The sequence below is a fragment of the Camelus ferus genome, chromosome 11 (assembly GCF_009834535.1).
Source record: "Camelus ferus isolate YT-003-E chromosome 11, BCGSAC_Cfer_1.0, whole genome shotgun sequence".
Lineage (NCBI taxonomy): Eukaryota > Metazoa > Chordata > Mammalia > Artiodactyla > Camelidae > Camelus > Camelus ferus.
Genome location: NC_045706.1, coordinates 69498367 through 69521957, shown reverse-complemented (window position 1 = coordinate 69521957; position 23591 = coordinate 69498367). Strand labels below are relative to the sequence as shown.

The following is a 23591-nucleotide window of genomic DNA, read 5'->3' as shown; positions in this document are numbered from 1 at the left end:
GACTGGGGCAGGATTGCCTTTGACCAGCAGACAGGTGTCCAGGCTGCGAAACTGACCCCCTTGTTAACTGTCCTTGAAGGAGTGAAGATGCTGGAGGAAATGGCGATGTGATTTGGGGAAGGGGTTGGAAGAGGAAGTGGATGCAGAAAGACGCACACAGAGGTGAGGGGAAGGACCCACGGCAGACTTCAGGAGCGCTGGAGCCTGCGGGCACCATCAGCTTCCCAGGGTGGGAGGGGGAGTCATTAAGTGTGCAGCTGCTGATGAGCTTTTCAGGGACATCAGAGGATGCAAGAGGGCTGTTCTCATCCAGGAGGGCACGTGAGATCTACCTGTCTAGCTCCCGCTCTTCATAACCCCACCCCACACACGCACATGTGCTCACAGACGTACACACAGCCAGACCACATTGGGTCTAGGGGGCTGTAAGCGGTAGACCGGTACTCCCCAATAGAAATAGGACACAAGCCAACTACGCAGCTTTAAATTTCCTAGTACACACATTAAAGAAGTAAAAGGAACAGGTAGATATTTATTTTAATAATATATTCTGTTAACTGAATATAGCCACAATATTATCATTTCGCCAGGAGATCAAAATAAACCTGATTAATAAGCTATCTGATGGGAGGAGGGGACAGCTCAGTGGTGGGGCGTGTACTTAGCATGCACGAGGTCCTGGGCTCAGTCCCCAGTACCATCCATCAAAAAAAAAAAAAAAAAATAGAAAAAGAAATAGACCAAATTATCCCCCCAAATAAGCTACTTGACTTGTCTTTACATGTCGCTAAGCTGTGACTCTGACCAGCCTACGGAGAGGCAAGGCGAGGGGTGGCCCGGGACAAGCAAGTGACGTAGGGTAGAAGCCAGGGGGGCTGAATTCTGGTGCTCACTGGGGGTCACCCAGACGGGTCACTCATTTATCTGCACCAACTTCCCAGTCTGTAAAATGAAGGACTCAGGGCAAGGGGACACCTCGGGCTGGACAAATTCAAGCCAGAGCCCCATGGCCCTCCCGCGGCTTCAGGCCCCTCCCACCGTCGGTGGTGGTTCTCAAGTGCCTCTTCTCCTGGGCTCAAAGTGGTACGTGGGGCTGTATCTTAAGCTGAAGTCCTTCTAAGCCCATTGCTCTGTGTTCACTTAGGATGGTTGTATGGAGGGGACAAAATTAGTGGGGACACTCTGGGTGTGCTGGCAAAGCTGCGTTCCTGGAAAAACAAAGCCCAGATTGGTAGCGTGATGTGGACATGCACCCTACCGCGCATCTCAAGCTCCCGACGGCATTGCAAGCAACCTGCAAAATCCCACAAGTGCATCAGCTGGCTTGGAGGAGGAAAGGCAGCTCCTGGGCATCGCGGTGAGATTCTGAGTTCACCAGACTGAGGAGGATGCGATCTGTCACTCTGAGCATCAGGGTCATCTCCCCCGCGTGCGACTGGGAATGGCATGGGAGTCAATTCTCTGTGGTCTTCGTCTTGAAATTCTCAGTGACTTACGTTTTGAATTCGCATTCTGTAAGAGAAGTCTTGGGGTCAAGGAAGCAGGTACCCTGTGTGGCTTCCTCGGTTCCAGGTGGTCCTTCTGCTGCGCCCCCGGGATGGGTCCTCAGATGGTGGCTCCCCAACTTCTGGTGCCCCAGATCCCAGTGAGCCTGCCTCTCTGTGCTCCCTCAGCAACCACTGCCATCTTCCCTCCCAGTGGGGACCTGAGCACGGGTGTTGGGGGAGGCGAGAACCTCTTGCTTGCCCCGATCCAGGTACTGAGTGTGTCTTGACCCAGAGGCTGCAACTCCTTGAGGGTTGCCGTGGGCTGGGGCAAGGTCCCTTGTTGTGGATGCTGGCAGAGAGGGGGCCATGCTGAGCCCCAGGGCAGGGACCCCAGCAGCCTGTGAGGGTCTGCACTCACCCAGCGGGTATCCCTGAGTCCAAGGGGGCGATACTAAATAGCAAATACAAAACAGCATGTGGTAGACAGCGAGAGAGGGGAGAGGAGAGGAAAAAGGACAGTTTTCAATGTTAGCATCTTTAACAGCCCCAGCTCCCTGCTATTCGAACAAGCACACCTGCATTTCCAGGTTGTGCCCGGCCTGCCAATCCCATCGCTGGCCCTGGGGAGCACTGCCTGGGCCCTGAGCAGAGAGGAAGGCAGAAGTCATGAGGCTGAGCATCTTTCCTTCCTTCTCACGGGGCATCAGGTGCATAGAATTGAGTGACCGCACTCCTAAGTTTGAGGCAAACTTTGATCCGTGTAAGGTTCCCTCTTTTGCCTTTTTATCTGCATTTATCTCAGTCCCCACACCTGCACGTAGCATCTACGTTCACGAGGCTCAGAGAGGTCCACTGAATCTCTTCTGCCCCCGTTAATGGAAGCATGTTTATGTTTATGGAAAATATACTTGCTTGACTTGGGTTTGTTTCAAATTTTATCCGAGTGGTACGGTGACATAATGCTCTCCCTTTGTCTTAATTCTGCCATCACATTGTGCGTTGGAGGCTGACCGTTGGCTCTGCCACCTAGTTTGTGCCTCCGGTTGCTGCAGGGCATCTCTCGTGTGAACAGCATCCTGTCTGACCCTCCCTTCTGCAAGTGGTGGACACAGAGGCTGCCCCGCACTTGACTCTCACAGGCAGCAGCAGGACGACTAGCCTCAGACACATCCCCTGTCCGCGAACGTGCACATTTCTTTTGGTAAGCACATACGTAAGTGTGTAGGATGGTATTTCCCTCCCCAGTTTCACTAGCCACTCTCTGCTTGGCTGCTTTCCAGATTGTGCCCGGCCCCACTCCAGCCAGCCAGCCCACCGTGTGAGGACTTCCGTTCCTCCCCCATCCTCATCACCAATTGCTATTACCTGACTTCTGAGTTCTGGCCAATTGGTGACGGTGATCTGGATTTCTCCGTGATTTTCATTTGTATTGCTCTGATTGCTGGTGAGGCTGAGAACCTCATCATACACTCATTAGACTAGGGGTCCCCCCAGCCCCATCACTGTTTCAACAGGTCTAATCGGACACATTACCTAACTTTCTGTTCTATTTAGATTTTCTCCTGGCTCGTTTGCCAGAGTTCTTCACATATTCACAATACCAACATTTACCAGTTATGGAAAGTGGGTATAACTTACCCCAGGCAATACTTTCACCCATCTGGTAACTTTGTTTCAGATGCCACTTGTGGAACAGAAACCTTGACTTTCAAATGAGTGAAATCAAAACGAATGTCCTCCGCTGGCCTGTCCTTTCTGTATTTTGTTTGAGAGAGCTTTTCCCAATCAAGGTTACAAAGATAACCACTGAACACTTCCTTCTGGCTTTAGAGTTTTCTATAGTTTTAAACCTACTTTCTAGCTTTGTAGCTTTCCCTATTATAGGGAGGTATTGCATGAATGTGGAGTTTTTAAAATGTTAATGGTTTGACGTAGTGGATTGGCTTTCTACAATTCTGCAGCTTTATACACGGATAGAAAAAGTGGGTGTGAGCACCCAGAAACCAACAGGAAGAGGGGCTGGGACCCAGATAATCCGCTAGACTGATGAGCCGTAACAGCCTGGGATCTGGCAATTAGACGATCCAACAGCATCCCTCTGCAAGCTGAGAATTCCCAGATAGGATTACCTTTTATCTGAAGCTTCATTTGTAACCAGGTCTTTGTCCTTTGATGGGTTGAGCATTTGATGTGAGGCCCAGGGGTGCCATGCCTGCCTGTCCGCTCCCCACTCACACACACAGGGACACCATTAGCTGGGAGCCCTCGAGGGCTGCTCCATCCCTGGCACCAGCTGGATCGTCACTCTCCATCCCTCATCCTCCTGACTTTTGAGGACACAGCCACTGGGACCTGCCTGTCTACAGCATCACCAGACTCTGCATTCCGTCAGGTTCAATTTAGCCCCACCAAAGGGGCCTGGCAAGGAATCATTGCATAACTGATGCTCACTGAACTCCAGGGGCCTCAGATGGCCCTTCTTGGGACGCCGTGCCCTTCCCGTGGCCTTTCTGAATTGGATGCTGACGGTCTCGCTTCCTCCCTCCTTCCCACAAACATCCAACCAGCACCTAATAGTTGGTGACAGTATGCTAAGGAAAAGGCAAACGTTTGAAGCAGAAACTCACATGCAGTTTGGAGAGATCGACATGTGAAAATATAATCTGATAAGCATGGTGGCCAAGGCAGTGCTTTGTCCCTGTGCATTTGCTGAGCACCTGGCATGTGCCTGGCAGGGCTTTGACATCAGGTGCTGGGACCCAGCTTTACATGGGATGGGGCGGGAGTTTCCCATCTAGAACGGGTGTATAATGGTACTAACAATGCAGGAAAAATGAGGGGCATGAGAGGATGGCCGTGTCCCAGGTCTCGAATGAGTCCCTGGGATGTGCCCCACCCCCACCCCAAGTGAGGGTCCCTGACTTCCCGTAGGAGAGAATGCGTGCAGCGCCACCATATGAAAGCTCTCCAGAAGCCCGGCTGACCTTGATTCCCTGCTCTGTGAGCCAAACGTTCCCTGAGGGCTCAGGTCTGTTTGAACTGGGTTTCTGTTAATTACAATTGAACGCATCCTAATTGACACAGAGGAGCAGACTTCTGGTTCGGGAGTCTCAGGCTGGAAGCGGGAACTGAAATCGAGATGAAGGTGCAAGAAGACAGGCTCAGCTACGGGTGGCAGGAGCCACACGAGCATCGACTGCACAGGGTGGCTTGTGTAAGCGGCTTCCACGCCACCGGGGCTGCAGGAGCAGGCTGGAGGGGGCGGCTCCCGGAGGACTGGCCAGAGGAGCCTGCAGGGCAGGTCGTGGGGGAGCAGCGGTCAGAGAAACAGCACGGCCAGGTGTCCTGGGAGAGGTCTGGAAGGCCCACAAACTGCCCCAGCCAGCGGCTGACACAGAGAAAATCTATAATTAAAAAAGTGGCTATTTTCATTTTCAATGGCGGTACTGGGAATTGAACCCAGGACCTCATGCATGCTAGGCACACACTCTACCACTGAGCTATACCCTCTCCCTTCCTTTTTGAAAACTGAAGTGTAGTTATTTACAATGTGTTAGTTTCAGGTGTACAGCAAAGTGCTTCAATTATATATATGTTTATTTTCTTTTTCACATTCTTTTCCATTATGGTTAATTACAGGATATTGAATATAGTTCTCTGTGCTGTACAGTAGGACCTTGTTGTTTGTCTATTTTACGTATAGCAATGTGTCTATGTTAAAAAGTGACTATTCTTAGCAAAATGAAATGTCTGCCTATTTTGGTAGCTGGTAGGCCACTGGTGGCCATCACGAGAGCCATCCGGGTCGAGGGCAAAGGTGGAAATGGAGGGTGATTCCAGGGCACTGCGGCGGGGCAGGCAGCCAGCCAGGGAGACGACCTCATCATGAAATGGAGATCACAAAAGGAAAGAAAAAGGGTGGTCGTTAGCTAAGGAGTTTTTCAAGCTGAGAAAAGGCAAGCCATGTTAACAAGGTGAACTGAAGGAGATTGTGGAGGAAAAGAGGGGAGGCGGGGATGGTGTGTGTCTCTAAGGGAGGTGATGGAGGCGGAGGTGGAGAGCCTGGGAAAGGCGTTGGCCTTGGTGGGGAGGAGGGACTGCTCACCTTCCGTGATGGGAGGAGGAGGGTGGTTGGGGCCAGAGAGCTGGTAAAGCAGGTGTAGGACGACGGAGAGATGGGAGTCAAAGGCTGGACGGCGCGGTCAGAGTTGGGGGATCAGCACATACGTTTCAAGGGGAAAGAAGGCACAAGCAGGCATGACCTTGGCAGTGGGTGGCCGGCCGCCATGGGGAGATGAACCCCACAGGAGATGGAGGTAAAGAGCATCCTCCATGTGCCCACCTGACGCCAAACTCCCCACGCCTTCCTCCCACCCCCCCGACACTCACCTGTCCCCATCTGTCCTCTGACCCCCTTCCCACTCTTCACAGAAGCAGGAAAAACGTCATTTTCCTTTGAGTTCGAAAATGAATGGGTAGGAAGGGGGGGGGCCCTGAGGATTTTGCAGGTACTCCCTGAGCACTTAGTGTGACGTGTCAGCCCCTCTGAGGGGCTATTCATGGCGGGGGTTCCGGGGCCAGGTGTCCAGTCTCCCGAGGATGGACGGAGATGTGGTGCTCAGAGCCAGGATGAGAGGAAAGTGGTCCAGGTGGGCCAGTTCCCATCCACACAGAACGGAGCTCACTCTGCTCCCTTGAACCACAGGTGGCTTTTCCCCTGGCCCCACAGCATGTCCTCCGGAAGGGTCACTGCTGGCTCTACAAGCAGCGAGCCCTGGTCAAGGCTATACCCGCTCCAGACCACTTCTCCCGCTCTCCTTCCAAAGTCTGGAGACCCAACCTCAAAGCCAAGTGCATGTTAGGTCCCGCCTGGAGGAGAGAAGCCTGGAGCCCAGCCCCAGGAAGGGGACTCCGTCTCAGCTCCTCCAGGACCCTAATACCCCTTCCGCTACTCCCCAGAGTGTGGTTCATCACACACTGGCAATTTCTAGCAGGAGCCATTCCACGGAAGAAGCTTGGAAACTTCCCTGCGGAAGAGCTGGCTGAGCTACAGCGCGGGAAGTGGGGCTGACCTGGTTGGCTCAAACCCCGTGCAGGGTGGAGTTGATCCATCCACCTTGCAGGGAGCAGCACAAACAGGAAATAGCCTGCAGGTTGTTCCTGGGTCTCTGGAGGAAGGTGGGAGCCAGGGAAAACCGGTTCTGGCCACCTGCGGGAGCCAGGCACAGCTCCCAGATGATTTTGGTTTAAAAATTTTAAACTTGGTTGGAGGGGAGGGGGATGAAAATGCTTTCATGGCAGGCATTGACTTTGGCAAGGGAGATGGACTTGCATCCCTTAAAATGAGTTGGTGCCTGGCTGTGAAGATGCATTGTGAGGTCTTTTTGTAGCTCTGTTCAGGTCTCAGGATGCTCTGGCCCGCTCTGCCCGGGTGCGGTTAGCAGGAGTCCAGAGATGGGAGCCGGGTCTCCGCTCATGCCCAGGGTTATTTGTGGGGGGAGGGATGACCAGACATCTAGAGCTCCCCTGTGCCTCCTCCAAGGCCCAGGCTCCCTTGTTGCCAGCTCGGCCCTAAGTGACCCAGTGAAGGAGTTGGTCCCTTCCAGCTCCGGGGCACTTCATCCTTCTGGTCTGTACCAGGACCTTCTCATAATGGCTTTTGTTTTTGCTTCCTTCAGAGCCTTTTCTGGCTCATGGTTTTCAGGCTTCCAAATCCTCCAGCACCACCCTTCCCCTGCCCCCAAACTATTCATCTTTGACCCTTTCCCCTGCTGTCCTGGTGTCTGATCTCTCACCTTCGCTCATCCAACCTCACTGTCCTAACAGACACTCCAACTGCAGAGTTAACTGTCAAAATTGAAGGCCTGGAGCAAACATTTCAGAATCATTCTTCCTCTCCTCTGCATTAATTACCAAATTAATCACTCTTTGGAGAGCGGTCTTTTCTCCCCAGTGCTTCGCCTGCGGGCCTCAGAGCATAGCGTCTTGGAATGACGTCTGTCTGAACACATGGCAATCGATCAAAGTCTGGCAACCCTTTAACATCCAAGGAGCGCGTCAGTGGTGTTTTATATTTTCCTGCATTTGCTCCAGCAAGTCTTTGTTTTATTGTGAGATTGAGTTTTCCATTTTCTCTGTGCTTATCCATCTCAAGTTCCCACAAACTCACTCATTTAGGTCCCCATCCCTAACTTTTTAAACAAATTTATTTATCTTTAGTGGTGGCAAAAGAAACATAAAATTGACCATGGCCACCATATTTAAGTGTTGAGTGCAGTGGCGTTAAGTACATTCAGATTTTGTACGGCCACTACCACCATCCAGCCACACAGAGCTGTTTCCATCTTCCCCAAATGATACTCCACACCCATGAATTACAGCTCTCTCCTCCCCACCCCTCGCCCCATTCCCCCAGCCCCTGGCAACCACCATTCTACTTTGTGTCTATGAATCTGACTCCTTTAGGTATGTCCACTAAGTAGAATCATACAGTCCTTTTTTAACTGGCTTATTTCACTCAGTGGAACGTCCTCAGGTTTATCCACACTGTGCCTTGTGCCAGAATTTCATTCCTTATTTATGCTGAATAAAATCCCATAGTATATAGAAACCACACTGTTTATCCATTCATCCGTCAGCGGACAGTTGGGTTGCTTCCACCTTGCTGTTACTGTGAATAATGCTGCTGTGAACACGGATGGGTACGTAAATATTTGAGACCCCCACTTTCAATTTTGGGGGGTAATAACTAGAAGTAGAATTGCCTGGTCACATGGCCATTCTATATTTAGTTTTCTGAGAAACCACCACACAGTCTTCCATAGCAGCTGCACCGTTTTGCATTCCCATCAACTCTGCATACGAGTTCCAACTTCACGTCCTCACCAATGCTTCTCCAGTCCCTACTCTTTCCATTTACGAGACAATTCATCACAAGGCATAATTCAGGAGGGGACAAGGCCGTGTACAACAAAGTCTCAGAGAAGAATAAAGGTGGTACGTTTTCTGCAAGAGTCAACGGTTAACGCAGGAGGGCTCGCCGTGTCAAATTTTCCAAGCAAGATATTGAAAACGGTCATATATAGAGGCAAATATTTTTATAAATGAAATGCGCCTCTCTACGTTAGATGTGCACATCCATTAATGTCATGTACTCATGTAGCAGAACTAAGTTCGTTCACTCAAAGTCTTCTTTGAATCGGCGAAGGTAGGGTTCTATACGGCTGCCTTGCCAGATAATGTTTAAACACTATCTTGCACTTGGACATCAGTGTCACTGGCAAGATTAATCCTCATACAAACAAGGAGACAGCAGACGACGAGGGTAGTCAAGTTCAGTTCAATTTTACACTTCAGGGCAAAGCATTTAAGAGGCTCTGGCTTTGAAAGAACAGAACAGGAACTCTTTAAATTATAAAGAGACACTTGATTTCAGAGCTCATGTCAACGGTGGAATTATACAAGCCATGTGGCTCCCAAAGGCTAGACTCTAACTAGGTCAGTGCCGTGCCGCCTTCTGCTCACTCCCCTCCCCACAGCTACTCAGAAATGAAATGGTTTTAGGATGATGTTGCCTGAACAACAGCCTTCAGATAGTTCAAGAGCAGCAACAAAAAGAACGAAGCAGGAGTTGAGGGTTCAGCCCACTGCCTTCCGTGCTCGGCTGTCGGAGAGGGTTGCTTCCTCCCATGAACACGCTGCTTGAGTTAGTTCTCAAGTGCTGGATTTCCTGGGATACGGAGCACCCAGTCTTGGAATTCTCCCTTCCTGGAAGTGGGCATTGGGGGTTTTAGCCTGCTGTTTGGCAAGCTCTCAGCCCAGATGGGGTTCAGTAATGACTCCTCCAAGGTGTTTAATCAGATCCTAGAAGAGCACATGACTGCCAGGTTTAATTACTCCAGCTCAATGGTGCATTCAGCTGGATCCTGCTTGGTTGGCGATCAGTGATGCTGGTCACGGGGAAGAGGGGTGGGGACCCAGATGCCCAGGCCGTGGGCGTGTTCTGCACAGCCATAGAGGAGCTCTGCCGGGGTCTGACATCTCTGTCTGCAGATGTGTATTTACAGCTGTTCTCCGAGCCGAGTGATGGGTACTGATGGCCCGGACTTTGGTAGACTAACCCTTAATCGAGTTCTTTAATAACATAGCCTTGGCGGCCAAAGGGTATTTGCATGTCAAAGGGGCTGATTCTTTTTCATTTGCTCGTCTCAAAAACCAAGCTGCTCTGCACATGTTAGGCAGGTCTCTGATATTAGGGATGGAAAACAGAGGGTGGTCTGTTTCAGAGTCTGCAGATGCTAATAGTTGAATCAATGTTTTGGTTGTAAGGATCTAAGGGGGCAGTGAATTTTCTGATATTAAGATGAACCAGAGGGGGCTTAGAGAATTTTTTTAAAAAAGTAATTTAAAAGCCCCCCACATCTTATATGTTAAAAATGTAAGAATGTCACCTTTGGAAGTGATGCTCATTTAAACCCTTTATAAATTTCATGAGGAATCTTTCTTTGTGCTTAAGTTTCTGCCTAATTCCTATTATTGAAAGTTAGAAAGCTGGGTCTTTGGGTTAATTTGGAGGTCATAGGACAGAAACCCAATGCATTCCTTGGATTTTGGTGGGTTTCTTACCACTTTCTTTCCTGAGGAACATAAACCAATACATTTCCCTCTCACCTGCCTCGAACCAGGTGTTGAATTAAACCCAGTCAATTCCATTTAGTTTATTTTCTTACTAGTGGGTAGTATGTCTGAACTGTCTCCACCAGAACTCAGGAAATGGCTTTAAATTAGCAACACCAAATCCACAAACACTCAAGTGAACTGAAACTTACTGTATCTTACTTACCAGTCCTCTGAAAGAGCAGAGCGTCTGTAAAAACCTTTAGCACCTCTTCCTGCAAACCCCCCAGCCCCCAACTTGGAAATTCTGAAGTGCAAATCCTGGGGTGATTATTTAATAATCTCCAGAGGCTGGGACTAAAAGTGGTGGGCCTTTGCCCCTTATAAAGGTTAGCATGCGTGTTGTTGACAGTGATCGTGGGAGAAGGTGGCTTTGCCACAGATGATGACTTGTTCACCTTCCTTGTTGGAGACAGAGTAGGGTCAGCTCTTCAAGAGGTCACATCCATAGCTTCTCCACAGCCGGCGGGCTCTTCAGTTGGTCAGTCTAAATTCCACGTCTGTTCTCCCTTTAAACTGCAGTCCAGGTTTCTCAGGCCCATATTTTACCCAAAGAGCAAGTGATGTTAATATCCAAGTATTCCACTAGTGACCAAGGTTCCAGTCCTTCGTGGAGACACCTATGAAGAGCATGATTCCTATATTTTTTTTATAGGTATCTCTTTGATCTTTGGCTCTGCAGGCAAAAAGCTATGGTTTATGGCTTCCTGAGTTTGATGGAAACTCCCAGTTGATGACATGTAATCAAATTCTGCATTGTAGTGGGTTAGCAGGACAGCAGACTCCTGGCATAATCGTAGTATCAGCAAAGGCAGGACTGTATGGCCATGTCCCTCTGCCCTGCCCACTGTAACTCATATTTTTAATGATAAACCTGTTCTCTGATGCTGCGAATAGCAGCATAAAGCCTCTAAAATACAAATTAACTTTGCCACCTATGAGAATGGTCTTCATACATTAACAGATCACTGTATGTGGTTAGAAAAAAGCACTGAGAATATTAAAACGAATATACATATGTTAATGCATGACTGGGACACTGTGCTGCACACCAGAAATTGACACAGTGTAACTGACAGTACTTTGATTAAAAAAACAATTCTCTCTAGAGTAGAGAATCTATGATTCCAACCCTAATAAAGACCAATTGCAAAAAAAAAAAAGCACTTTATTACTTTTTCTAAAATCAAAATGATTTTTAGTGGATATATTCTAATATTTCATTAGTTTGTACCCAGTGAGTGCTTAACAGAGAGTCAACATGTTTAGCTGCCAAGGGGTGTATTTTGGAAGTCACAGTGCCCACCAGGATGCCAAGTTGCTCAAAAACATAGGCACAACAGGAGCAGGACAGGATTTTCCACAGCTTGGTCTTGGACTGAAAATACCCATTCAAAAAAAGTTGAACAGGCCAAAAGTCATTTGGCCATATTCTCTGGCACAGCCCTTTGGAGGCAGATGTAAGCGATGAGTCATTCTTTGCTAGTAAAGACTGAGAAGCATTTCTTCAAAAAATATCTTCCAGTTTCATCGATGGGTGCGCCTCAGGAAGAGGGCATGGCTCTCCGTTCAGCTAGGTTTGGGTCAGGGCACTTTGTGTTCTCTAAGCAACGTCAACCATTGCATCAGCTTGGTTGCCCCCTAAAGCAGCGGAGTCCATCTGTGCCCAGTGACGCAGAGAGCTGGCCAGGCCGGGAGACACAACTGCTGTGAAGCTTCCTCTAAAGGCATGACATGTTTACAGAAAACTGGTCAACATGCAGCTCAGCCGTTCCCCTGAAGGGCTTATCCCTGAGTCAAACCTTTCCCTGCTGTCTCCCACCCAAAGGCAGATCTGTGGGTTTCCCCACAAAGACGTTTTCAAATGTGATGGGGAGACCGCCTCCCCCATCTTCTCCGCCAGCAGCATCTCTCACCTACATGGCTCTTCCTTCTCTGCTCTCTCCTGCATCCCGGGGGATGGATGGTCAGTGATGCTAGTGGTGACCTGCGAGCTGAGAGGGGCTCTTCCATCTTTAAAGGGCAGGAAATCAGTTTTTTTGGGGGGGGGGGCGGATTTATTTATTTATTTTCTAACAGAGGTAGGGAGGATTGAACCCAGGGCCTTGTGCATGCTAAGCGTGCACTCTACCACCGAGCTCTACCCTCCTCCCCAGACTTTAATAGACAGCAGTTTGTGACTTCCAAAGCCGGAAATAGTTACTGCAAGCCTCACACAAAGTCTGCAGATGCCTGTCCCCAGCGAGCCCTCCTCCTTTAGACGTCAGAATTCTTTAAAATATAGGATGTCTCATGCCGGCCGCTCTCCTGTTTCAACAGCTCCCTTTGGACTTCGAACGAAGTCCACACTCCACCACGGCCTGGAGTTCATTAACGACCTGGCTTTTACCTGTCTCTTCTGTCTCCTCCCACTTTCCCGTCACTACCTATTTCCTCTAGAGCCTGACTTTCTACAGCATCGGGGCCTTTGAACTCGAAGCTTCCCCCCAGTGTCCCCTGGCCCGCTCTTTCTCTACCTTCCGAAGTCCCCCACCCACGGAGGTCTCCCCAGTCGCACAGCCCACACCTCCACTCTCACCTGTAAAGAGGGACCTGTTGGAGCAGGTGTCCCTTTGGATTCTGATACAGACACATAGATCACACGGCCCGTGATGACAAGGCGGGGCTGGTCTTGGTCTCGGCTGGCTCCTTGGCCCGCAGCAGGTGTCTGGCACATACTGAGCAGTGGGAAGCCGGGAGGAGGGAGGCAGGCATCTACCTGGTCCCGGATGCTCGGCTCTCTGAGAATTCGCATTCACTGGCTGCATCCTGGAGCTGCACCTGTACCTCCTGGAGGGGGCGGCTTCAGGATGCAGCCTTGTGAAGTCCACTGCTACATCCGATGCAGGGACGTTAAGGGTATTTTTCAGTGCAAGGCTGATGTGAATGAAACCCAGGGCAGAAATCCCTTGGAGGGTGAATTCTAGGAATCACTCTGCTTCCTCCCAATTCTTGATACGGTTTCTGTTCTCAGAAGGTGGAGAACTTTGTCCTGTAATTACTGTGGTTCCCTTCCCACTTTGACCCACATGCTGTGTCTTCTTTCTGGCTTACATTTGATTCAAATGTGTGGTTGACCCCTTCCTGATCATTTTTCAAATTCCTACTACTTTATCATGTTTATTTTCTTGTAAGCAAGACAAAATTCTTTGTGGAATAAGATGAAAATTTAAAAAAGGGCAACCTTTGTGAATCACTTGACTTTACCCTCAGTTTACCGAGCTGTACGATGGGAATCCCAGCACCTGGTAAGGTTACGATTGGGATTCAATGAGATGGATGAAAAGTGCAGAGAAGACTGTCTGGCATGCAGCACGCATTCATCAATACTAGTTACTCTTCACTTTAATCAGGTTGGGATTCTGCAGGAAGGCTACATCGTATTCAGTACAGATTAAGATCCTCGAAGACCCAAAATAAATTCTCAGACACTCAGACCCATGAGAGCATCAAAATCTACATTCACCTGACAACACTGTTACTTATGTGGACTCTTTTAGACATTTATTTAAAAAAGCAGAATGTCTGTTCATCTCAGATCGAACAGATAAAAATGGTAAAGCAATACAAACAACTTGTTACCAGCAGCATCCAGTTGTCAGACGGTCCCGCCCCGCTCCTCTCTCCCCTCCGGCGAGCTCGGTCTTTCCTGAGCTCGCTGCCACCCACACTGCCCTCCACCATAGTGCAGGTGAAACCCAAGTTTATAAAATTAACAATTTAAGGTTAAATAAGCTTAAATAAGGGTGTTAAATACAAGACGCTTCATCAAAGCTTCTGTACAAAGATAAACAAACTTGGCATCGTACAGGTGGTTCCGCTGGGTCACGGCATGACGGGGGAGCTCTAGCCTGCAGGCAGACTGACTCTCAGCAGAGCGTTAACTATACAAAAGTGAACTAAAGGTTGAAGTGACTACCCAGTGAGCCATTTACAAGGCATATGTATCTTTTTTTTTTTTTTTGAATCAGAACACTGTTATTAATTTTCAGGCACCGTTTGCTCCTGCGAATAAATAATTCTCTAAAGTAACTGCATTCGAACTCGTGTTAAACACATCAGTGCTGCTTCTCTGCACCCCCCCACCCCAACCCGACACGGCTTTTCTGACTATTCATTCTGCCCCTTTCTTATTGCTATGATAATGTGGCTGTGGAAATAAAACTACTGTACATCCAAAAAAATAGAGCACCTTTAACATTAAAGTATATGTCTGATTATTTGTTCTCACGTTTATTTTACAATTCTAAAGCCCAGACTGTGGTCAGTTGGTTAACATCTCTCCCGGGTCACCTGATACACAGGAAATAGAACCCAATTGTCTTCCCTCGTGAGGTAAGCCCACGCCAGACCTCCGTTCAGCAGCGTCTCAAAGGGCAAGGTCCACACCGGCCCCGGCGTTGACATTCACCTTGACACTGGCCTTACATTCATCTCCGCGGGGCGCCGCTCTCCGCGCTCCCGACCCGGCTGGGTGATGCTGCGAGACAGGGGAACAGCACAAACAGCTACGATTGGCTGGAAGCACAGCTGGAAACCGCATGTTGGCGACTGCGAGGGGACACCAGGGCCCCCACCCGGGGGCTCCCTGGCGGGGCGGCAGCCCGGCTAGGGCTTCTTGTCGATGGTGTTGAAGAACCAGTCGGTGAACTTGCGTAGCTGGGCCGTGGCCGTCTGCGACTCCTCCTGCAGCCGCAGGTTGTCCTGTCGCAGGTGCTGCACCTCTGCCTGCAGCACCGCCTTGTCCTGCTTCTCCTGCGGGGCGGGGACAGCCGGTCAGGGGCCTGAGGACGGACACAGGGTCCCCCCCGCTGCGCGCAAGAGCCCTCACCCTGCCTTGTTACTGACTTGCTTACGTATTCCTTGAGGGGAGAGGAGAGCTGACTTCCCCACCAGTGACTTGCCTGCTCCTGTTTTCTGCCAAAAATTGGGGGGGCGGGCACACACTTTTTCCTTTCCTCCAACTTTGCTCCCAATGGGAATGGAGACAGTGGTTCTACGCAAGGCTACGCATCATGGTCTATATTATCCTCTATCCAGAAAAGGGGGGCTGATGAGAAGTTCAAGTGATGGCCTTGGACGGGAGTGCAGAGCTTTCCGGGAGACCCTCCTTACTAGACAAGTCAGCATCGGCTTAGCTGTGACCCTGGGATGTTTATAATAACCTAAGTAGGGAGGTCGTAAAGTTTTCCCAGTACAGTGTATTTCCACAATGACCTTCAAAGTCTGCCATGAAAAACTATGTAAAAATAATCAAGATTTTTCAGAAGATTCACATCTGGAGTTTCCAATAGAAGGTAACAAAAAAATGTAACCATGCAAGCTTGCCGAAAGGGTTATCTTGCCCCAGAAAGAGACAAAAGTCATTGTCACAGTGCCACATGTGGTATTTTTTAAGGGAGGTGACTGGATAGCTAAGACGGGCAGACGCACCTGCAGCCCATGTGCAGGGCAAGCCAGGCCTCTTCAGGAGACTGGGCCCCTCGGCACGTCCTGCTCTGCCCTCGGAGTTTGCTTCTATCTCGTCTGTCCTCAGGCTGTCCCCAACACCATCTGCCTCATCTCTCCACCAAAGACACAGGTCCCCAGAGGCTGGCATTAGAACTGACCACTGACTCGGCCCACCCAAGTGCTATCTTTCCTCAGTCACTACCAGAAACTCAAGCTCCGGTTCCCTCCCAGGAGGCACTGGGACTCTCACTCCCAGCCTGGCTCAGATGCTCCCACGTCCCTGCTCAGCTCAGGGGCCCAACTCTCCACCACCCCTCACCATTATTTCCTTCCCAACTGGATCATTTCCACCAGCTTTTGTGCCCGCTGGATTTCTCCCTTCCTCTACAAACAAAGGCCTTCCCACAGCACCTCCCCGCTCCCGCCGTCACCCTCCAGTTACTGTACCCTGTCTCATTTCCCTGGATGACAGAGTGGCTACCTAGTACAGCGCTGATGATCCAACAAGAGCTTGGCCAACAACTGTGGAATGAGTTACTGAACATCTTTTGAGGACCAACCATGAAGAGGCTGATGGGTAGACCAGAAATTCCGAGGGGTGTGGTGCTCAGTGTGAGGACAGCAGCTGTCTTTCTGGCAGCAAGGAGCTCCTCTTGGGTCAGCTCATAACTAGTTGGTGCAAGTGATAACTCACTAAACAGAAAACTGCCAGCCTGCTGCGTTTCTACCTCGTTCTGAAGACTGGCCATCCAAGGGCTCATCCCCATTCAGTCAGATCTACGGTGACCTTGATGAAATACAGTAGTTGTGGGCAAGAAGATGCAATCAGACCTCAGGCGCCTCCGTTTTCCTTTATTGTTGGGTTGTGATTAGGGCAGTTACCTTTCTGGGTGTCTTCATTTTTATTTCTAGTGGTTAAAAGGGGTTGATTGTGCAAGAGAAAGAATTTTTTTTTTTTAAATGGAGGTATTGGGGATTGAACCCAGGACCTCAAGCATGCTAAGAACACCCTCTACCACTGAGCTACACCCTCCCCACTAGGAGAAGGAGTTCTGATCATGGACTTTTAATAGATTGCGGTACCTTGCGAAGGTCGGTCTGCAGCTGCCGAAGAATCAGCTCCAGCTGGTTGACTTTACCCGTCAGTGTGGATGGAGACTGCTCCCTAGCAAGGAACGAAAGGCTTAGAGACTCGGGAATGCTGAAATCAAGACATTTCATCCAGAATTTTCATTGATGACATTTTCATGTAAGAAACTGTGTCATGTGCTCAGAGCCCAGCAAGAAAATAAATAGTATTATGTCAGATCTTGAAAGTGAACACATTGCTGCTTTAGCGGAAAATTCCTCCTGGGTCTCTGTTGATTTAAAAAGGGATTCAGAATGTCTACAGGCATATACAGGGGTAAGAAAACAAAAGATAGGTGATCTAAATGCATTCAGGCAGCTGGGATTAGATAGACCAGCACAAAGTCCTGGGAACCAGATACAGATGCAACTTCTCCAATTTGCCTTTCTCTGCCCAGGAATTAGCAAGAGTCTCATTACCAAGATGAACGTCTAAGTTATTGGTAACTTATGCTGATAGAAAAGCTGGAATTCGGAATGGATGACACTAGTAGAGAACACACATGCCTTGGGAACCAAGAACACAGGGACAGAGAGGGCTGGTTCTTGACACACCTCAGTGGGAGGCACGAGGCTGGGTAGAGGACCAGGGCACTGGAGGATGTGAGTCCTCGACAGGTGGAAGGCTGATGGGCCAGGTGTCCCTGTCCAGGGCTGCAGTGATGAGGTGGCAGACGCTGACCCGGGGCCACACCCTCCCACTTGGTCAATGAGCCTCCTCACCAAAGGCACGGGCACCTGTTCCCCTGGATCTACCACCACGCCCTCCAGGGAGCAGAGCAGTTACGCTGCCAAGCTCCGTCCACCCCAGCAGGGCAGGGAGCTAAGTCAGGCAAGCTCAGTCCCTTTTCTGGATCCTGAAGGACTAAGGAAAGGCAGGTGGAAACGGTAGCCTTGCTGGCCTGGGGTGGGCCGAATCCCTGTTCATCACTGGAGCCTGGGACAGTGGGAGGGAGGCGGTCCACGGGGGCTCACGTACCCAGTTGTGTCCATGAAGTCTTTGCCACTGCCTGGATCGACACATAAAGGCAGCTCTGGGGCCCCTTCCAGGTCCTGTCCCTGTCGCATGTCCGTCAGGGTACAGAAGGATGCCACTCTCTGGTCTGGGGAGGGGGGGACACACACAGAGAGAAGGCTTGGTAACAGCCACAGAGCACTGCTTCTTTGTGGAAATAAATAGTTACTAAATAAAACCTCCCCCTCCTCCCTCCCATCAGTCGTCAAATGAAACAAAGAAAAACAAACTCAGGCAAGCCGCTGACAGAAAGCATGATGATTGGCTGTCCTCTGGGCTTCACGGCATATGCACATTGCAGCCATGGGGACAAGTGGCAGACACTGGTTTTGCCAGAGCCAATCTGCTTCCTCCTGCCCACAACCCCAAGAAAGGCCAAAGCTGCCAGCTGTGCATGAAATCACGGTGCTGAATGATGACTTGGCTGACTGTCAGAACCAAGGAGAGGACCTCATCCTTGAGACACGATGGCCCGGACACATCTCCCTTAGGCGTCCCCAACCCTCCGCGCTTCCATAACCATGCAGACGTGCAGACACATGAAATATGAAGAAAAGGTTACGGAGCACTAAAAGCCCACGATCAGCCCCAGATGATCACCTAGATAGGACGGGTGGTGACAGGGCAGCCCGAGCTCTTCATCTGAGTCAAGACCTGAAATAAGATTTAGAATTTTCCTATGAACAGGAACATCTCTGCTCACTTGAGTGTCTCTGGGGTTCACATTTGGCTCAAGTGATGGGATCCTATGAAACACAGCTGCGCATGCACGTTGCACGTGTGGACATGTGCGTACATGTCTGCGTGCGTACGTGTTGCGCTAAACCAGGAACTGCCCCTGAGAGACGCACTATGCGGTGCCAAACGAGGTGGTTAGATTACCCGGTCCATGTGTAACGGTTCTGGCTTTGTGCACAACAGAGGCACGTGTGGCACACTACAAACATGCAAGCCCGACTGTAAGAACACGTGACCATTTTAGATTTGCTTAAATGACCCGCTCCCTGAACGTAAAGATGGTAGTGGTGAGAGAGATTAGCTACATACTCTCCCTAAAAGCCTGAGAGGACGATCTGAGGGGCACAGGGTTTATAGCAGTAGCAGCAATGATCGGCAGAACCACCCCACCTTAGCACAGGGCCATTTCTGTTCTTGGCATCAGTGACTTCACATCCAGCGTTTTCCAGAGCCAGGCAGGAAAGGGAATAGAATGTTCTCTGGAACGGGCACCAGACTGGCCCAGCTCCGGGCACTGAACACTGACACAAGAACACTGGCCCAGAAGTGCTGAATGGCACGCAGAAAAAGTCCTGCTTTCCAGCGAGGAGAGGTGAGAACCAGGGACGCGTCTAATCACCCGCCCCCTCCCCACCTCCCGGCGCCGGAGCACAGGTGCGCATCCACAGTCAGAGTCGAGGGATACAGCAGGTGCATTCCTGCTGCAGCGTCTTTTCACACGATTTGATTAATGGCTGAGAAACTGCACTCGGGTCCGTGTCAGGGGGGCTCTGTTCTTAATTTATCCTACTCTGTTTCCCTCTGGCTGCCGGACTAGGCTCCTAATGAGGCTACCTGCCTGTCTGGTTTATGGAGGGTCACGTGCTTCCCGTTAATTAGAGAGGATGGTGGAGGGGCCAGGAGCCCTGGAAGGACCCCGGGCTGCAGTGCCATGGGCTCCGAGCTGGAGGCACCGACAGAGATCCGGCCCTCCTGGAGCTGTGCTGAGTGCCCCGCAAGATCAATCACACAGCAGGGTCCCCACCCCGCATCCCTGTCCTACATCATGACACCTTGACAGCCACGACAGGTACCCAGGTGTCCTTCAATCAACATTCCTATAAAGCTTTTGGGGGGTCCCTCTCCATGCTTTGTACCCTTTACAGGACAACAGAAGTTCTGTGACTCCATTTCCAAGAGACGTCGTGCTCCCAATGTGGTTGACTAGCAGGGTTTTTGCCTGTGATGAAATAATTTGTGAATTTAAATTTACAGCATGATTTGGGGATCGCCGACTTTCACCCCCAACAGGATGTGACTGGTGGAGGTGGGGCAGGAAGGAGGGTGTGCACTGGTCCGGGGGAGGCAGCTCTGGGGAGGGCTGGGAGGGTCTGCGCTGCTCTGCAATGACCCCAAACCAGGGAACACCTTGCCCTTAAAAAGGTCAACAGAAGATGAATTTTCATTCCACGGTGAATTTAAGGACTGCCAAAAAGTAGTGTCAAAAAAAAAAGCTTAAATTTTTCTCACCTTTTCAGGGAGATCCACAGATTCATCCATATTTTATACAACCCAGTGATAATTCGGTTAGTTTCTATCTTTCTTTATCTATTTGATTCTGATGGTTCAGTCTCAGTATCTCCATGAAAACAGCTCACTTCATCTTTTACCGTAATTGATAAAATATCCGTATATTTGAAGACACAGAACTTGCTACTGGCAGCCAGTCAAACATTCCTCGGGGAGAAACGAGGTCCTACTGGTCAGAAGGCAAGATGCCAAAAAGCGCGCTTTGCCAGCAGCGTCATTTCACAAAGAGGATTTCACTTGGAGTCTGAAAGGCTTGGGAGGCTGAGATGCAGACAGAACGCTACTTGATTAAGTACAGACACTGAACTACTTTGTAAAACAGCTAATCTCGTGACAGTTTCCAGTGGAAGCTTTATTTCTCCGCAGCTGACTTCTGTAACGATAAATAGTCAGTAACTGAGCGATCACTGCCGTTGGACCGAATGGCAGAGAAAAAACTGTAAGAAAAGGGAGGCTCGGAGTATGAATTTCGTGTAAATGTGAGCGCGGCAAAGATCCAATCTCCCACGCGCTACAGGTTTGTTTCTTCCTTTTCTGTTCTTTCCAGTGCAGGTAAATTTGGCTCGGGGGCGGGGGAACATGAGGCATGGCTTACACGTAGGGCCATCCTTCCCTTGGCGTAATCTTAAAAAACCTTATTGCAATGTCAGTTTCTTCTTCTAGCGCATTTAGCACTAAATGAGAGGAGGAACAGTCTGCAGGCTCTGCCTTATCACTACAAAACTGAGATGGTACAGGCACAATAGCGGCCTGCAAATAATCCCCACGACCCGAGATAAGCCGCGTGGAACACGTCACAGAACCGTAAGGCCAGGCCGGCCTTGGGAGGGATCGGTGCCGGGATCGATTAGCCATGTCTGCTGCGGGCCAGGTATCTGCTGTATGCGACATGCGAGCCGGAGGCTGGATGAAACCACACGAGTTTCCGCAAAGCTGTTCTGATATACATCTTTGCTACAACCACAAATCACAGAAAAGCTGGGGCTCTGTAGCTACCTGCAGGAAATCAGAGGTTCTGATTCTGACAACCGTGCTCATCAGACTGTAGGAAGCTGACTTAATGGACCCCCAGGAAAAAAAAAAGTTATACATAAAATATCTTGATTTAGGCTTTTTACAGCCTATTGCTGAATGTAGGACGGTAATGGTCTAGAATCTGAGTAATGAGCAAAGGAAAGCTCTGGGGTTGTTCCTTTTTAAATTTTTAAATTTGTGGTTTATTTATTTTGAGGGGAGGTAATGAGGTTTACTGATCGATTTATTCACATGCTCTACCACTGAGCTATATCCTCCCCTGGGAATTACTTTAAATCTTATAACTTTTGAAGAAGAGACTCTACCTCCCTTCCCAGCTTCCTGGTGGGACCCACAGGCAGCTTTGCTAGTTGGGTTTGTTCACCTGACCACTCGGGGGATGAATCTCTCCATTCTTTGGCCCCCCCATACCTTGCTCATTCTACATCATAAAGGAAATCAAAAGCACCGCAAGGGTGACAGATGACGTCTCCCTGTAGAACGCCGATGCAAGTGTTGTGCTGGGGTTCTGCTGTGTGTGCAGAGGGTCACACTTCACTGCCCCCGACAAAACCTGGCACACACGAAAACAAGCTGGAACTGGGGCTTGGCCAGTTTTCAAGCCTGATGGTCACAGGAGAGGGGAGCGGGAGGCCAGGACACTGGGGAGAAAGGCTCTCTGCATATGATTCACCTCCCTCACAAGCCCACTGAAGGAGTTTTCAATGTTTAGACCTCAGTTTCCGGGGTAGAGTTCGGTTATCCATCTTTCGCTTCTTAATTAATTTTTAATAATGCTGCATTGCATTTCTCCAGTGGAAGCTTCTCTATTCTCTGGAATCACTGCCAAGTAAGCATGTTCTCAGGAATTAGATTTCTGGTCAAGCGGTGGGGTTTTTTTTTTTTTTTTTTTTTTTTGGCTCTCGCTACATATTGTCATAGCATTTGAACAAAAAGATGGATCATGTTGTAATCTTTATAATGATACCAGCTGTAGGTTCTTCATAGCTTCCCAGAGCTGCTGCGTCGTTTTTCAGACTCAAAAGGTGTGAGCTGGTAGCTGGTTACCGTTTAAAGTTACACGTGTGGTTGAACATTTGTCAAGTCCTTATTGACCTGTGAGCCTTCCTTTGGTCCGAGCATCCCTGTGCCTTGATCGTATGTTTATTAGGCATTTGGTATTTTTTTGCTGGTCAAGTTTCTTCATTCACTTGTGATACCCTGATTTTATCCAGTGCCGTTATTACAAATCTTTCTCCAGAGTCCCCAGTTTCCCTTTTTATTTGAATGTTCTCTTGCTGGTTAATAAAAGATCTAAATATTTAAATACTTTTATCTGGTCATATTATATTTTGTATGTTCTCTTATGACCCCATGATTAAGGTACTGCCTTGCTTCCAAAACGTTCATCTTTCCTCTTTTTATTTAAATTATTGTTGTGGGGGGAGGTAATTAGGATTATTTATTTAATGGAGGCACTGGGGATTGAATCCAGGACCTCATGCACGCTAAGCACGTGCTCTACCACTGAGCTATCCCCTCCCACTCTTTCCTCTTTTTAGAATTGACATTTCTAATTCCTTAATCCAAATGGAGTACTTATATCCTATTTCCATTTAAGTTGTAAATACACTCAGATTTCAGTCTAGGCTCTGTTTTTCTTTTCCTTCAAAAGGGTTCATTTCTATTTTTTGAATCATTATCATGCTGTTTCCATCATTATTGGCTTATAATAAGCTTTTTTTGCTGAACATTGTTCATCTGTTTTCCAAATGGGTGCGGATATCCTTTAGATATATGAACAGAAATTGTACCAAACCTGTGAATTAACTCAGGAAGAATCTCATCTTCCACATGTGATTTCTGTCCATTCCTTTCCTTCCATGTGCTAGATCAAAGTGTCTAACAGTTATCCACGTGTCTGGTGCTTTCTCTCATTGTAATTCCAATGATGACTTAACTCTCAAAGAATTTATAATAAGTGGCTGTTTTGCACGCACCACCCCTTACAGTTGGAGGTAGAGCCACTTCTACCCTGGGACCTGGGCTGGCCTTGTGACTTTCTCTGTCCAATAGCATGTGGCGGATCTAATGTTCTGGGTCTTGAAAACCACAAAACCCCCAAAAGCTCCTGCTTTTGCTTTCTTGATTCCTTCAGCCACATGTGAAGAAGCCCAATTACCCTGCTGGAGACCAGGGTCCAGCCAGACCCCAGCTGTTCCAGGTACAGACACATGAGCGAGGTCACCTTCCTGCTCCAGTCCCAGCTGAGCTCCCAATGAACACAACTGCATGTGTGCCCTCAGCTGAAACCAAAGGAAGCAGAGGAACCACTCAGCTGAGCCCAGCCACCCCACGGAATCATGAGCCATCACACACCATAGTTGCTTTCAGGCAAAAATTTGGGGGTGGCTTGTAATCCAGAACTAGATAACTGAAAAAATGAACTAGGCTTTGAAATGAGGCTTATAAAA

General features: G+C 49.2%; 1 protein-coding gene across 1 annotated transcript in view; it reads right to left on the bottom strand.

Moving 5' to 3' along the window:
- Positions 1 to 13680: 13680 nt before the first annotated feature.
- SIPA1L2 (signal induced proliferation associated 1 like 2) overlaps positions 13681 to 23591 on the bottom strand; it is a 195434-nt gene continuing 185523 nt past the window's right edge. The window contains 4 exon segments of the mRNA XM_032491815.1: positions 13681 to 14957; positions 16737 to 16818; positions 17761 to 17884; positions 18397 to 18450. Of these exon segments, the coding sequence (XP_032347706.1) occupies positions 14811 to 14957; positions 16737 to 16818; positions 17761 to 17884; positions 18397 to 18450 (407 nt within the window). The 3' untranslated portion in view covers positions 13681 to 14810.